Source organism: Salmo salar, chromosome 06 (assembly GCF_965601325.2).
Source record: "Salmo salar chromosome 06, fSalSal1, whole genome shotgun sequence".
Lineage (NCBI taxonomy): Eukaryota > Metazoa > Chordata > Actinopteri > Salmoniformes > Salmonidae > Salmo > Salmo salar.
The window spans coordinates 68608792-68624638 of record NC_138296.1 but is presented as its reverse complement, the minus strand read 5'-3'; the positions used below and the strand labels follow the sequence as shown (position 1 = coordinate 68624638).

The following is a 15847-nucleotide window of genomic DNA, read 5'->3' as shown; positions in this document are numbered from 1 at the left end:
TATTGTGAAAAGACAGGACAGGAACAGTCTCCAATGCACCACCTGACAAGTTGTTCTACACAGGAGCATGAAGAAAGGTAAAACACATATCCTGTCTCACATCCCCAATACATTGCTAGGTGCTTTCAGTGTCGACAGTACCAAAATACAACAACTCATGTACAAAAACACTGCAACACAAACAAGTTACAACGTGAAATCGCCTTTATCCCATTCAGACCTTAGAGGGCCAAAACTACATATCCCATAATGCAACACCATCACTAGTCAGCTTGCCGTCTGCATCACAGAAAGGCATGCTAGCTAGCAACACTTTTAGCACTCTGTAAACTACATTAATAACAATAAAACTCTGAAAGTTACATGTTTCAATAGTCTCACACTCCCTTATAACAATATCTACAGCATTAACCTTGGGAGGTTTTATTTATTTCACGTTACGGACTTCTACAAAGGAGTAATCTGCAACCCATACCTTTCTCTCTCAGTGTTTTCTCAGACTGAGGAGAACGGGAGCTACGGGTAGTACCAGGGTGTTAGTAGGTGACGTAAGCACCCAGATAAAATAAAATACATTTAATGAAATACAACCCGAAGATGTTAACATCATTCAGCTACTGCAGCTGCCTACCTAACATCAAAAGGCATCACCAGTAGCGCAACAATTAAAATTAGAAACCAAAAGTAAAGTTCCTGGCGATCATAGCGATCTGACTCCCCCCTTCTGTCTGAACTTGGAATATTCCTGTTCGCGGGTTTTGGCCACTGACCCTCAACCTGATTGTTCTGTTCTGCGTTGTGTACTATTCTAATAATTTGAAGTTTGCTGGAATAACCATTTTAACTCTACTACGTATATATACAGTATGGATTTATAATTTTTTATAGAAGTCTGCTGGGTTAGTATAATGTAAATCCACGTGATATACTGACCCTTTTAGTTTCACTTTCTTATTATAAGAATTCATTCATTCTATCATTGAATCTCTTTTCGTGAATGCAATGTTACAATTGTTATTGGTTTGTCTATCTTGGTGGGCTCATTGTTGACAACATTTAGAAGTTCGGTATGCACCTTGATGTTCTGCGGTAGTGCACACTGTTTAGGACAAACTGTAATTTCAGCGTCTTGCTTGTGTTCTCACGCATCTGCTTTCGTATTACATTGAAGATCAGATAATCTTTGTGAGGCTCTGCAGCGTCAACTAAAATTGAAAATGAGCAACAAGGTAAGAATAGTACAAAAAATATATATCATTAATAATAACCAGATAAATGTTTACTTTGAATAATTTTTCGAACCAGCACTTATTAAAGTAGACCTATGTATTTCTCTTTCCAAGGTAAACTATCTGCCACCTGCAGATGCACCCCAAGGTAAGCTAAATGACTATGCATGTGACACCTTCACAATCGTACCTTATTAATGCAAAGAGGGAATCCAGAAACACTTGGAGGATAGTGGAAGTTGATAAAAGTGTTTCTTTACTGTTTCAGCACGTAGCCTTCCACAGGAATTTACAGATGGATTTTATATCCTATTTAAAAATGGGTGGCCAATGTGGTGATACTGATGGTTTGTTGGCACAGGTGGTTTGTTTACATAGCAGGTTATAATGACTGAAGTAGCAGGTTAGGAGAATTAACGTGGCAGCGGTGGCGGACTTACCATTACATGCTGACCAAATCTGACGCGCGCGTGCGCATGCATGCGCTTTTTTGTACCCCCACACCAGACACGATCAGGACACGCAGGTTGAAATATCAAAACAAACTCTAAACCAATTATATTAATTTGGGGACAGGTCAAAAAGCATTAAACATTTATGGCAATTTAGCTAGCTAGCTTGCTGTTGCTAGCTAATTTGTCCTGGGATATAAACATTGGGTTGTTATTTTACTTGAAATGCACAAGGTCCTCTACTCCGACGTCAACTCTCCTCCTTCCTCAGGAATTCTTTTTTTACTTCTTTGGACTTTATATGGAGGTTGGCAACCAACTTTGCATTACTACAACTGACTGGAGCGTAGACGTCAGTTCATCTTTCAATCACCCATTTGGGTATATGCTCCTAAACACCAACGAGGAGATGGGAGAGGCCGGAATTGCAGCTTGTTGAGCGTCACAAATATAACCTATTTCTATTTTAGCGCCTGGCCACGCAGACGCTCGCGTGCAGTGTGGGTGCAATGATTGAATAACATGTTTGTGTACATTTATTTTGCAACACTCGTGCACATGACGCGAGCGTTGTGGTCAGCATGTTAGGCAACTGCCTCAGGCTTCACATCATCAAGGGGCCTCATGAGCTGGGAATATTTAAAATATATTTTTTAAACAAATGTCAGAATTTACTTTTCGTAGCAGGTTAGGAGAATTAACGTAGAAGGTTAGGAATATTAGGTTAAGGTTAGGGTTAGCTAAAATAAAAAAATGACAAAAGCTGGATCCCTTTTAGCCATGACCGTGCTGCAGGCCCGTGCATTGTTTCACACGATATGATTGCAAACGTGACTTTCATTGAAAATCAAATTTTGACAGAAAAAATTACAGAAATGAACGCATTTCTTTAGTTAAAAGAAAGGTGTCGCTGATAATACTGCCATCATCGCCGAGGCAGAGGGCACGATGGAGACGAGCCCAGACACAGGGTAATTCCACTGTAAAAAATGTACGAAATTCAGAGCTTTCTTATATCTCTCAGATATCGAACAGACACTTCTAAAAACATACTTACATTTAACTTCATTTTTTACTTCTGTTTCTATGGGATAAAAGCCATGTGATTTTTTTTTCCTTTGTGACCAAAACATAACGTCCTATTTTTAGCTGATATAGAAAAGAATACACTTGCAGCATATCAAACTGGGATAATGTTTTATGTTACACTGGCTAAATCTGATTAAGACATGGGAAGCTAAAAAGGCTAGGTAGCTTCCTATGTTTTTAGCCAGGCTGCCAGCTAAGCTAGTTACTATCAAAGGAAGGTGACTCTTCCTTGTTTTCATAAAATGAAAAGAAAAATACTAAACTTTGCTTTCGCCCCCATGTGAATGGGAGTTGGACCGGTGAGCATATCATGTTAGCAAAAGGTGTCCACTACTTCAAAAAATCCCACTCCACCCACATACACGCATGCACATAGATCAACGGAGTGGAGCTTATAGTAACCCTAACCATTTTCCTAACCTTAACCTCATTCTCCTACCTGCCACGTTAATTATCCTAACCTGCCACATTCATTCTGCTAACCTGCTACTTTAGTTATCCTTTCTGGCTATATAAACAAACCACCGGTGCTGTCAAACCATCAATATCACCACACCAGCCATCTTGTTAGGTATAAAAGGCCCCTCCATCTTCTTCAATGAGGTTCAATGGCGGTTGGCATCCGATATGTTGCATTATCGCCACGTACAAGACTGGAGTACTACTCCCTTATACTTCGCTTGAAATAAATAAACAAATACCCTACCATCTAACACTACACTTACAGTGGGGGGAAAAAGTATTTGATCCCCTGCTGATTTTGTACATTTGCCCACTGACAAAGAAAGGATCAGTCTATAATTGTAATGGTAGGTTTATTTGAACAGTGAGAGACTGAATAACAACAAAAATATCCAGAAATCCGCATGTCAAAAATATTATAAATTGATTTGCATTTTAATGATGGAAATAAGTATTTGACCCCCTCTCAATCAGAAAGATTTCTGGCTCCCAGGTGTCTTTTATACAGGTAACGAGCTAAGATTAGGAGCACGCTCCTAACCGCAGCTTGTTACCTGTAAAAAAGACACCTGTCCACAGAAGCAATCAATCAGATTCCAAACTCTCCACCATGGCCAAGACCAAAGAGCTATCCAAGGATGTCAAGGCCAAGATTGTAGACCTACACAAGGCTGGAATGGACTACAAGACCATCACCAAGCAGCTTGGTGAGAAGGTGACAACATTTGGTGCGATTATTCACAAATGGAAAAAACACAAAAGAACTGTCAATATCCCTCGGCCTGGGGCTCCATGCAAGATCTCACCTCGTGGAGTTGCAATGATCATGAGAACGATGAGGAATCAGCCCAGAACTACACGGGAGGATCTTGTCAATGATCAAGGCAGCTGGGACCATAGTCACCAAGAAAACAATTGTTAACACACTACGCCGTGAAGGACTGAAATCCTGCAGCGCCCGCAAGGTCCCCCTGCTCAAGAATGCATATACATGCCCATCTGAAGTTTGCAAATGAACATCTGAATGACTCATAGGACAACTGGTGAAAGTGTTGTGGTCAGATGAGACCAAAATGGAGCTCTTTGACATCAACTCAACTCGCCGTGTTTGGAGGAGGAGGAGGAGGAATGCTGCTTATGACCCCAAGAACACCATCTCCACCGTCAAACATGGAGGTGGAAACAGTATGCTTTGGGGGTGTTTTTCTGCTAAGGGGACAGGACAACTTCACCGCATCAAAGGGACGATGGACGGGGCCATGTACCGTCAAATCTTGGGTGAGAACCTCCTTCCCTCAGCCAGGGCATTGAAAATGGGTCGTGGATGGCTATTCCAGCATGACAATGACCCAAAACACACGGCCAAGGCAACAAAGGAGTGGTTCAAGAACAAGCAAATTAAGGTTCTGGAGTGGCCTAGCCAGTCTCCAGACCTTAATCCCATAGAAAATCTGTGGAGGGAGCTGAAGGTTCGAGTTGCCAAACGTCAGCCTCAACCTTAATGACTTGGAGAAGATCTGCAAAGAGGAGTGGGACAAAATCCCTCCTGAGATGTGTGCAAACCTGGTGGCCAACTACAAGAAACGTCTGACCTCTGATTGCCAACAAGGGCTTTGCCACCAAGTACTAAGTCATGTTTTGCAGAGGGGTCAAATACTTATTTCCCTCATTAAAATGCAAATCATTTTATAACATTTTTGACATGCGTTTTTCTGGATTTTTTTGTAATTATTCTGTCTCTCACTGTTCAAATAAACCTACTATTAAAATTATAGACTGATCATTTCTTTGTAAGTGGGCAAACATACAAAATCAGCAGGGGATCAAATACTGGGGGAAAGAGAGGTTACTCCCATAGTCGCGTCCAGAGATAACGGAGGGAGCTCAGTTTTGTTCCCCCCAAGATACAGCAAGACCCCGAAGCCCAGAAGACAGTATCCTGGAGGAGACCTATTATTTTCTTTTAGTTTGTTATTTAAATAAACACCTTTGAAACCGAGCTAATCCAAATATGTCGGTGTCTGATCTGTGTAAACATCTTGACCAAACCCCCTGGTCTGCCACAAGTGGTGGAGAATGCGGGCAAGTCGGATAACGTGGTCAGATCAGGGTTGACGTTTACGCATCATCAGCATGGACGATTTGATATCTCAGTTCATCTGGGACCAACAAGCACAACAGGCGGTTCAGGAACGAATGCTGGAGGAACAACGGCTACAAAATGTCTGCATCATTTAATCAAGCTAAAGGAAGACGACGACATTGAAACTAGAGGTCGACCGATTATGATTTTTCAACGCTGATACCGATTATTGGAGGCCCAAAAAAGCCGATACCGATTAATCGGCCGCTTTATTATTATGATATTATTTGTGTGGTGTGTGTGTGTGTGTGTGTGTGTATGTATATATATACACACACACACACACACACACACACACATACATACATACATACATACATACATACATACATACATACATACACCACACACAGCTCTGAAGTGACAACGATACTGAAGAGTCTGCTTAGGAGAATAATAAAAATAGAGTTTAAGTTACCTGTGATGAATGCTGAAAACAAAAACTGTAATTTCTATATGCAGGAAATCCTATTTTAATAATGGGCATGGTAAGAATTGACTACCAAAGTGCAAGTCACAATTCCCATGACACCTTCTAGCAAAATCCAAAAAGCGGTTCCTTCATTTATTCCATAGGATATTTTTAGATTAACTTAAAATAAGGTCTGTGTTTGGTTTAGGCTTACACCACCTTACCAATTTTATAACTGTGTAGATATCCATAGGATATAACTCTGATCAATATAAGCGAAGATACATTTTTTTGTAGAGTGGATTTATGAAAATATGTTGACAAACGTTACCTAGTGAGATTTACACGGGTATCAAAACGCCGAGGCGGTTTAAGCACAAAACACAGACCTTATTTGAAGTAGATCAAGACATTCTCTATGGAAGACATAAACGGTAAAATAACGAAGGAACCCCTTTCAAGTTCAGCCGCAAGTTATTACAGGAATTATGACGCGTCGACTATTTCTCTCTAAACCATATATCTTTGACTATTACGAGCCTGCTGCTGCCTACCACCGCTCAGTCAGACTGCTCTATCAAATATCAAATCATAGACTTAACTATAATATAATAAACCTTAGTTTCCGGATTTGACCATATTAATGATCTATCATCTCGAAAACATTCTTTCAGTGACATACGGAACCGTTCCGTATTTTATCTAAAGGATGGCATCCATAAGTCTAAATATTCCTGTTACGTCGCACAACCTACAATGTTATTTCATAGTTCTGTAAAATTCTGGCAAATTAGTTCACAACGAGCCAGATTCTGTATACCCTGATTCTGTGTGCAACGAACGCAAGAGAACTGACACAATTTCACCTGGTTAATATTGCCTGCTAACCTGGATTTCTTTTAGCTAAATATGCAGGTTTAAAAATATATACTTTGTGTATTGATTTTAAGAAAGGCATTGATGTTTATGGTTAGGTACAGTCGTGCAACGATTGTGTTTTTTTCGCAAATGCGCTTTTGTTAAATCATCCCCCGTTTGGTGAAGTCGGCTGTCTTTGTTAGGAAGAAATAGTCTTCACAGTTCGCAACAAGCCAGGCGGCCCAAACTGCTGCATATATCCTGACTCTGTTTGCAAGAGAAGTGACACATTTTCCCTAGTTAAAAGAAATTCATGTTAGCAGTCAATATTAACTAAATATGCAGGTTTATATACTTGTGTATTGATTTTAAGAAAGACATTGATGTTTATGGTTAGGTACACGTCGGAGCAAAGACAGTCCTTTTTCGCGAATGCGCACCACATCGATTATATGCAAAGCAGGACAGGCTAGATAAACTAGTAATAACAACCATGTGTAGTTAACTAGTGTTTTTGATTGATTGTTTTTTTTTATATATAAGATAAGTTTAATGCTAGCTAGCAACTTACCTTGGCAACGTAAAGCAGGTGGTTAGAGCGTTGGGCTAGTTAACGTAAGGTTGTGTCCCCAAGCTGACAAGGTAAAAATCTGTCGTTCTGCCCCTGAACAAGGCAGTTAACCCACCGTTCCTAGGCCGTCATTGAAAATAAGAATGTGTTCTTAACTGACTTGCCTAGTTAAATAAAGGTTACTTTTTTTTTTTTTATAAATAAATTAAAAAATAAAAATAATAATAAAAAAATTATATATATATAATAATTAAAAAAAAAAATAATAATAATATATATATAATAATTTAAAATTTTTAAAAAAATAATATATATAGAATAATAAAAAATTATAAAAAATTATATATATATATATTTTTAATAATAATAATAATAAATAAATTATTATATAATAATTTTTAAAAAACAATAAAAGAAAAAATTATTTAAAAAAATCGGCAAATCGGTGGCCAAAAATACCGATTACCGATTGTTATGAGAATGTGAAAATCGGCCCTAATTAAATCGGCCATTCCGATTAATCGGTCAACCTCTAATTGAAACATATCTCTGCACGTTTAAACAGACAGCGCTACGGGAAGGATGGCCAAGGCTGAAGTGGGCAAGTCTGCTCTCCCCGTTCCTCTCTGGGAACGCCCAAAATGCGTATTGGGACCTTAGCAACGAACAGGCGGCTAACTACGACGGTCTCAAACGGGAGATACTCAGCCAGTACGGGTACAGCCTGGCCCATCGGACCCAACTGTTCCACGACTGGAGGTCGTGTTGGTGCCTAAACCGGACGGTAGCCTGCGCTTCTGTTACGATTTTGACGCCTACCCAATGCCGAGGGTGGACGAGCTCATTGACCGATTGGGAAAGGCCTGGTACATCAGCACCCTCGACCTGACCAAAGGATATTGGCAGGTACTGTTGGCAGCTTCCTCCCGGAAGAAGACGGCGTTTTCGACACCGGACGGATTATATCAGTACCAGATGCTACCATTCAGTCTCCATGGAGCCCTGCCCACGTTCCAGTGCCTGATGGACAAAGTACTTAGACCTCACCAACATTACGCAGCGGCCTATTTGGATGATATCATCATCCACAGCCAAGGTTGGGAAGATCACCTGACGCGCCTGCAGGCGGTGCTGGACGCACTCAGGCAAGCCGGGTTGACAGCAAACCCAAAGAAATGCAAACTAGGGTTCGAGGAGGTGGAGTACCTGGGGCATTTGATCAGACAGGGGAATCTCAAGCCCCAGGAGAGGAAGGTCCACGTGGTACATGACTGGCCCATTCCACGCATCAAGACACAGGTCAAGTCCTTCCTGGGACTGGCGGGATACTACAGCCAATTTATCCCCAGCTTTGCGGCTATAGCCTCCCCCTTACTGATCTAACCGGGGACCGGCTCCCGAAAACAGTGAATTGGACGGGCTAAATTCTGTGCTCCATCCGATGCTCGTAACGCTCGATTTCCAGGTGCCGATGTTGGTCAAGATGGACGCATGCAACACGGCACTAGGGGCCGTCCTGTCCCAGGTACACGATGGGGAGGAGCTTCCCATCATGTACATAAGCCGAAAGCTGATACCCAGAAAGAAAAAGTACCCTTGTCGAGAAAGATTGTCTAGCGGTGAAGTGGAAGCTAGACATTCTCAAGTATTACCTGTTGGGTACCCACTTCACCCTGGTCACAGACACAATCGATCAGGTCACCAGGTGGTTCTTGTACCTTCAACGCTTCACTTTTTCTGTTGTACACAGCTCAGGGGCGAAGCATGGAAACTTGGATGCCCTATCTAGAAGGGAGACATATGTTGCACTGACGACAGCCCCCTCCCTGACAGAGCTAAGACCTATTCTTTTCGTTTGTTATTTAAATAAACACCCTTGAAACCGTGCTAATCCAACTCTGTCCGTGTCTGATCTGTGTAAATGTCTTGACCAAACCCCCTGGTCTACCACAACACATACCACTACTTTACCCAATGCTACACATTCCTTTGTCTCATGCCCTTCTGCACACTTCTCACACCTAGGAACCTCCCTCCTACACACTGCTGCCACATGCCCATAAGCTTGACACCTGTAACAACAACATGTATTCGGTACAAAAGCACTTACAGGATAACTTATATATCCTAGCATCACTTTGTCAGGCAGAGACTCGACATTAAAATTCAAAAGAACAGACAATGACTAGGGATGCACAATATATTGGTAAGCATATCGGAATCGGACAATATTATCTAAAAATGCCAACATCAGCCCGATGTCTAGTTTAACGGCAATGTGCAAAACTGATGTCAAAGCTGATGTGCATACCTATATAACGTAGGTAGATGACGTAATGACGCCACGAAAAATACAGCGCCACACAGGAAGGCAGAAAAATACTAAGCACACACTTCCAACAACTAAACAAGTTCAAGTCGAGCAGTCATTTGAAAGAGTAAGAACATTTCAGCGAGACAACTCAAAGGCGAAATCCATTAACGCCGAGATAATGGAATTCATTGCCCTTGACAATCAACCGTTCTCTGTCATGGATGATGTTGGCTTTCGCCGACTGGTCGACTACCTCGAGTCCCAGTACACACTACCAAGTAGGTGCTAGTTTTCAGATGTTGCCCTACCGGAGTTACACAGTATTGTTGAAATGCACATCCATGAGCTACTTCCTATGGGCGTCACTGCTATTAGCTTCACGACTGACATTTAGATCAGCGATGTCAGCCCCATGAGCGTGTTGAGTCTGACAGCACAGTGGGTCAACGAGGATTTCGTACTGAGGAAAGCCGTATTGCATGCTCAAGAATGTGCTGGTTCTCATACCGCTGCTTCCATTTCAATGGCATTTGAGAACATGTTTGAAACATGAACACACTCCTAGCTCCATTCGAACAACTGACTCAAGAAATAAGCTCATCAACTGCGTCTGCAGCAGACGTGATACCCTCTGTCATGGCATTGAAACGCTTTCTCGACAAAACTGCTGACACAGAACGTGGGGTTAAAACTTGCAAACGTACTCTACAAGAGGATGTGAAAAAGCGATTCGGTGGCATTCTCTCTGAGCCTCTTTACTGTGTCACCACCATGCTTGATGCTAGGTACAAGGACCGCTACTTCGATGCAGACAAGAAACAGGGTTTACGTGAAATGTTAGACACAGCTGGACAAGATGGAAACAGACACAGTAATAGTGCGCACCGAGGAAGAGAGGCCACAGACAGACAGAACTGAAACTTTACTGCTTGACATGTATGATGAAATCTTGGTTGAGACTGAGCAAATGAACAATGAAACAGTACATCAAATAAGTGAAATAAATAGGTTTTGATTATGTTTTACTGGTAATGGGACTTACGTAAATGCCAACAAAATTACTTTTTGGTCAGTGTGTGTGTGTGTGTGTGTGTGTGTGTGTGTGTGTGTGTGGGTGTGTTCCAACTATTTAACTGTACTAGAATGCTTAAGGCCGCAAACATTTTAAATATCGGTATCGTTTTTTGGGGGCAAGGAAAATATCGGTATCAGGCAAAAATGTAATATCGGTGCATCCCTAAAAATGACTCTTCTGTTAAACCACTCTCACGAGCCTGTCTTCGTCTCACCAAACAACGAGCATCACTAACACCACTGCTACCCCAGTAATCACTCCTTTCAATGGCGCCCTTTTCTTGAGAGCGAAACATTTCAAATACTTGCCCCATTCATTTAATGCAGAGCGCCTTCTCCCTCTGACAGAAACACAAACAATTATCACAAGACCACCTCTGGTTACCCTAACCGATTCCACAGTAACCAACTCTGTTTTCACCCACCTTGAAACCACAAATGGATCAGCCAAAAGGCAAGGGTCCACTTTTTCCAAAAACTTCACTCCTACTGTCAGAGTCATCTTTATCCTGACCCTCGATGCAAGCCTCGGACACCGAGAACGTCACCACACCTACCACCTCTGATACTTTGCCCTCATTCACTTCCATTTCTCCTCCTGTCTTCAGCTCACTCTGGTTAAACTTTCTACCATTATTCTTTAACAAACCATCTCCCTTTTTCCGAATTTTTTTAAAATCGACTCAAGCTCACCATCTTCCTACCTCTCTTAAACCCTGACTACACCGCTCGCGTCACATGCGCGAGCATTGCAAAATAAATCTTGAAATCTGTTATTCAATTATTGCACCCACACTGCCTTGCGCCAACGAGCATCTGTTGCCAAGGGCTAAAATAGAAGTCAGTTCTATTTCTGACTTAGATCGCGCTGCAAGTCCTGCCTCTCCCATCTCCTCATTGGTTTATAGATGCAGGTACCCACATGCCATCTCCTCATTGGTTATACCCACGTGGGTGACTGAAATATGAACGAGGTCGGTGGCAGTAGTGCACCTAATTTATGAAAGTTGCCAATCGCAATATAAAGTCAAGAGAAGAAAAAGCCTAGAAGGAGGAGAGATGACTAGAAACGATTCAGTTGACCGCTTTATGTGTGGATTAATTGTCGGAGTAGAGGACCATGTGCATTTCGGGTAAAATAACAACTCAATGTTTATATCCCGCTACAAATTAGCTAGCAACAGCAAGCTAGCAACAGCAAGTTCCGTGTTACGGAACCCAAACCGGCTGCGCGCGTGCGCCATCGTGCATACATTTATTTTGTCCCCCCACACCAAATGCGATCACAACACGCAGGTTAAAATACCAAAACAAAGTCTGAACCAATTACATTAATTTGGGGACAGGTCGAAAAGCGTTAAATGTTTATGGCAATTTAGCTAGCTTGCACTTGCTAGCTAATTTGGCCTATTTAGCTAGCTTGCTGTTGCTAACTAATTTGCCCACTATTCCAGAAGAGACTAGTCAGCCCTCCCCAGTTGCTGCAACACTTGAAGGTACAGTGACCATGTAGAGGATATATTTTCACACTTTATTTAGGCTCTGCATTGTCATTAAAGCTCCAACCAGTAAGATTTCCTGCTGTTTAATGGTCACTTCAATTAATGATACATTCCAGATGATGTATTGTAACTTTTTCTCTTGCAAACCAAGTGGTCCACAGATTCCGGATTACTAACTATTGTTTTTAGATGCGACTAATGAGGCTACTGATGAGACTACTAACGACAACACTGTATTTCACAACCTCTCAAGAGCAGATGGAAACCATCCCACATCCCCCAAGAATGTTGAACATGAAAGCAAAACTAAAGAGGTAGGTTACAGGCTACAGCTAATGATTAACATTTTCTAAGAGGTGCTGTGGATGTTAGTTGTTGGAGTTATATCATTAATCGTTTTTCCATAGGTAATAAAGTCTTTGACAATGTGCCTTCACATTGGAATTTGACATAGGAAAACATGTAGAATGTTCTGGACCAATAAAGTCTCAACATCTCCTTTCTAGAAAAATAGGACTACTGCTCCAGAGATAACCAACCAGCCCCGCCCAGCTGCAGCACAAACACCTGCAGGTATCTAAAGTGATTAATAGGGACACTTTATTTGGGCTATGCATTGTCATCCAATACCTGCTAAATGCTGCATTTTCTTGTCATTGTCATTCAGTGCTCACTCACTGCTGTTTTTTTCTATTGATTTTTAGATGCTGTTAACGATGCTGACGAACGTCCTCCAGGTCCCAAAAACTCTGTGAATACAAGGCAACCTAAACAGGTTGGCATGAAGGCTACAGCTATGACCATTTTCTTCTAGGCATTCTGTTGATGTTTGATAACTAATAGAGTTCCTCATAACTCATAGACATTAGAAATCACATTGAATGACATATAACAGTCTGCTTATGGCGATTATGTTGGACTTTTGAAATGAATATTTCCCCCCAACAATTAACACAGGGTCTTTTCTATTATTTTTTCAAAGGAAACTAAACTTTTCTTTCTGTTGCAGCAGGACTATCAAACAAGTAAGTACTGTTGTAAATGTAACATTAATATAATATGTTGCAGAACAAATCGGTGTCATAGGGCCTTTTGAAACGGTTATCTACTGTCAAGCAGGGTGTTCCCTTCAAGGTAATCAATATCCATGAAACCATGTTAAAAGTGGTTATCATGGAATAGGCTGAGGGTTCATCCACTGACGTGAATACTTGTGGGTTGATCAGAGTGAGCAGGGCTTAAAGATCTGACAATCCTCTCTAGTTTACCTCAGACATTTCCTGTATCTCTATAGGGTCGACGATGGACAAATTCTTCACTGTAGTGACTGGGAATACTCTGGGGTCTCATGAGGAATTAATTCATCGTCTCGCTGCCAAAAGACACTTAACTGAAGTGACGTCACTAGAGGAGAGTGATGTCATCCTGGCATTCTGTCCCATTGTCTCTCGTGCTGGGACTGATGTTGAAGCAGCACTGCAGCAGATTCCAGGTAATCAATATCCATGAAGAACATTGTCAAAACGTTAATGATTCATTAATCAGGTATGTTTACGTGATTATTGTTACTGTTATCCCCTCTCTCTTGACAGCTGGTAAACCAGCCATTCTGGTAGTGCTGCATCACACCTTCAACTCAGACTACACTGTACCTGACAGTAGCAGACTAGTGACCAGAGAGGATGTAATACTCACAGTGGACTGTCTCTTCCATGAGAGCAAAGGACTACTGGAGTGTCCTCGCAATAAAGAAGCAATTAGAAAGATTCTGGACAGGCCAGAAATACAGCCAAAGGTAGTTTCTTATTCTTGTCAGCAAACAACTTATTATTAAATACAATACACATTCAAAAACAGAGATCTGACACCAAAAACATTTTATTATTAAATGTGTTATTGTAAAAAGCAATGCCTTCATTGTGGAGGATGGAAAATCTGTGTGGGTGGGGTTCAGACTTTTGGGACTATTCCATAGGTTACATTATGCAGAGCAAGCTAAATGAAGAAGGAAAGCAAATAGGAGTTGACGATGTACTGTGAAAACATGTCCTTTTTGTCTTTGTTTGTTTTTTTACAGAACAAAGATCAGTGGGCCAGACTGGTATGTCCATTTTTTGTAAATTACACATTTCTAAATAACATACTGTATTGACCCATTTTAATATAACTTTCTTTGAGAAATGTGTTCTGTATGTTCATGATTCCTAAAATGTTTGTCCTGAAAGTGAAACTAATATACAGATGTAGGCCTAGATAAGTAGTGCAGATATAAAACTCAACTTATTTGGCATCTTTCTAATACATGATTTTCTTATCTTTCTCCAGAGGAAGATTCTCTGGATCTGCGGTGTTATTGGTGTAGGCTGGGGCATTTACACTTCTTATAGAAGGATTAGAGAAATATCCTTAACTTTTTGCAATAAAACGTTTCCAATTTATACATAAATCTACGTTAATTAAACAGCTGTAGGGGGAGTGCCAGTTGTATTTCACATCAGATATCAATTTTCCAATGTGATAACCTTGAAAAAAATTAAAGGAACATAGAGGACCAGCGAATTGCTTTGTCATCTTTCCCACCAACACCAACACAAATTATAAAATGAAATAAAATCTTATGTCACATGCGCCGAATACAACAGGTGTAAACCTTACAGTGAAATGCATACTTAAAAGCCCTCAATCAACACTGCAGTAAAAAAAAAAAGGGGGGGGGGGGGGAAGTGTTACGTAAAAGAGATACAGTTGAAGTCAGAAGTTTACATACACTTAGGTTGGAGTCATTAAAACTCATTTTTCAACCACTCCACAAATTTCTTGTTAACAAACTATCGTTTTTGCAAGTCGGTTAGTACATCTACTTTGTGCATGACACAAGTCATTTTTACAACAATAAGCTGACTGTGCATTTAAACAGCTTGGAAAATTCCAGAAAACGATGTCATGGCTTTAGAAGCTTCTGATAGGCTAATTGACATCATTTGAGTCAATTGGAGGTGTACCTGTGGATGTTTCAAGGCCTACCTTCAAACTCAATGCCTCTTTGCTTGACGTCATGGGAAAATCAGCTAAGATCTCAGAAAAAAAATTGTAGACCTCCACAAGTCTGATTCATCTTTGGGAGCAATTTCCAAACGCCTGAAGGTACCACGTTCATCTGTACAAACAATAGTACACAAGTATATACACCACGGAACCACGCAGCCGTCATACCGCTCAGAAAGGAGACGCGTTCTGTCTCCTAGAGATGAACGTACTTTGGTGTGAAAAGTGAAAATCAATCCCAGAACAACAGCAAAGGACCTTGTGAAGATGTTGGAGGTAACTGGTGCAAAAGTATCTATATCCACAGTAAAACGAGTCCTATATCCACATAACCTAGCCATAATGACCATCGTTATGTTTGGAGGAAAAAGGGGGAGGCTTGCAAGCCGGAGAACACCATCCCAACCGTGAAGCATGGGGGTGGCAGCATCATGTTGTGGGGGTGCTTTTCTGCAGGAGGGACTGGTGCACTTTACAAAATAGATGGCATCATGAGGGAGGAAAATTATATAGCTATATTGATGCAACATCAAGACATCAGTCAGGAAGTTAAAGCTTGGTCGCAAATAGGTCTTCCAAACGGACAATGACCCCAAGCATACTTCCTTCAAAGTTGTGGCAAAATGGCTTAAGGACAACAAAGTCAAGGTATTGGAGTGGCCATCCAAGCCCTGACCTCAATCCTATAGAAAATGT

General features: G+C 41.1%; 1 protein-coding gene across 13 annotated transcripts; it reads left to right on the top strand.

Annotated features, from left to right (window-relative positions):
* The first annotated feature begins 728 nt into the window (after window positions 1-728).
* LOC106607838 (uncharacterized) lies at window positions 729-14660 on the top strand. 13 transcript variants are annotated; one of them, XM_082976898.1, is made up of 12 exons: window positions 734-899; window positions 1172-1229; window positions 1344-1377; window positions 12059-12100; window positions 12296-12420; window positions 12613-12679; window positions 12811-12881; window positions 13089-13131; window positions 13401-13598; window positions 13699-13901; window positions 14184-14207; window positions 14432-14660. In XM_082976898.1, the coding sequence occupies exons 2-12, from the start codon at window positions 1218-1220 to the stop codon at window positions 14549-14551; spliced, it is 939 nt and encodes a 312-aa protein (XP_082833024.1). In that variant the 5' UTR covers window positions 734-899; window positions 1172-1217; the 3' UTR covers window positions 14552-14660. The 13 variants fall into 13 exon arrangements, with proteins under 13 accessions (XP_082833033.1, XP_082833036.1, XP_082833024.1 ...); XM_082976899.1 differs by having other exon boundaries at window positions 735-899; window positions 1177-1229; XM_082976905.1 differs by having other exon boundaries at window positions 735-899; window positions 12365-12420.
* Window positions 14661-15847: the final 1187 nt, after the last annotated feature.

Bases quoted from the DNA above. Each gene is read 5' to 3' on its own strand.
- LOC106607838 (XM_082976898.1), top strand. The intron at 13,599-13,698 runs GTAATCAATATC...CTCTCTTGACAG, and splicing joins AGCACTGCAGCAGATTCCAG to CTGGTAAACCAGCCATTCTG. The intron at 13,902-14,183 runs GTAGTTTCTTAT...GTTTTTTTACAG, and splicing joins GGCCAGAAATACAGCCAAAG to AACAAAGATCAGTGGGCCAG.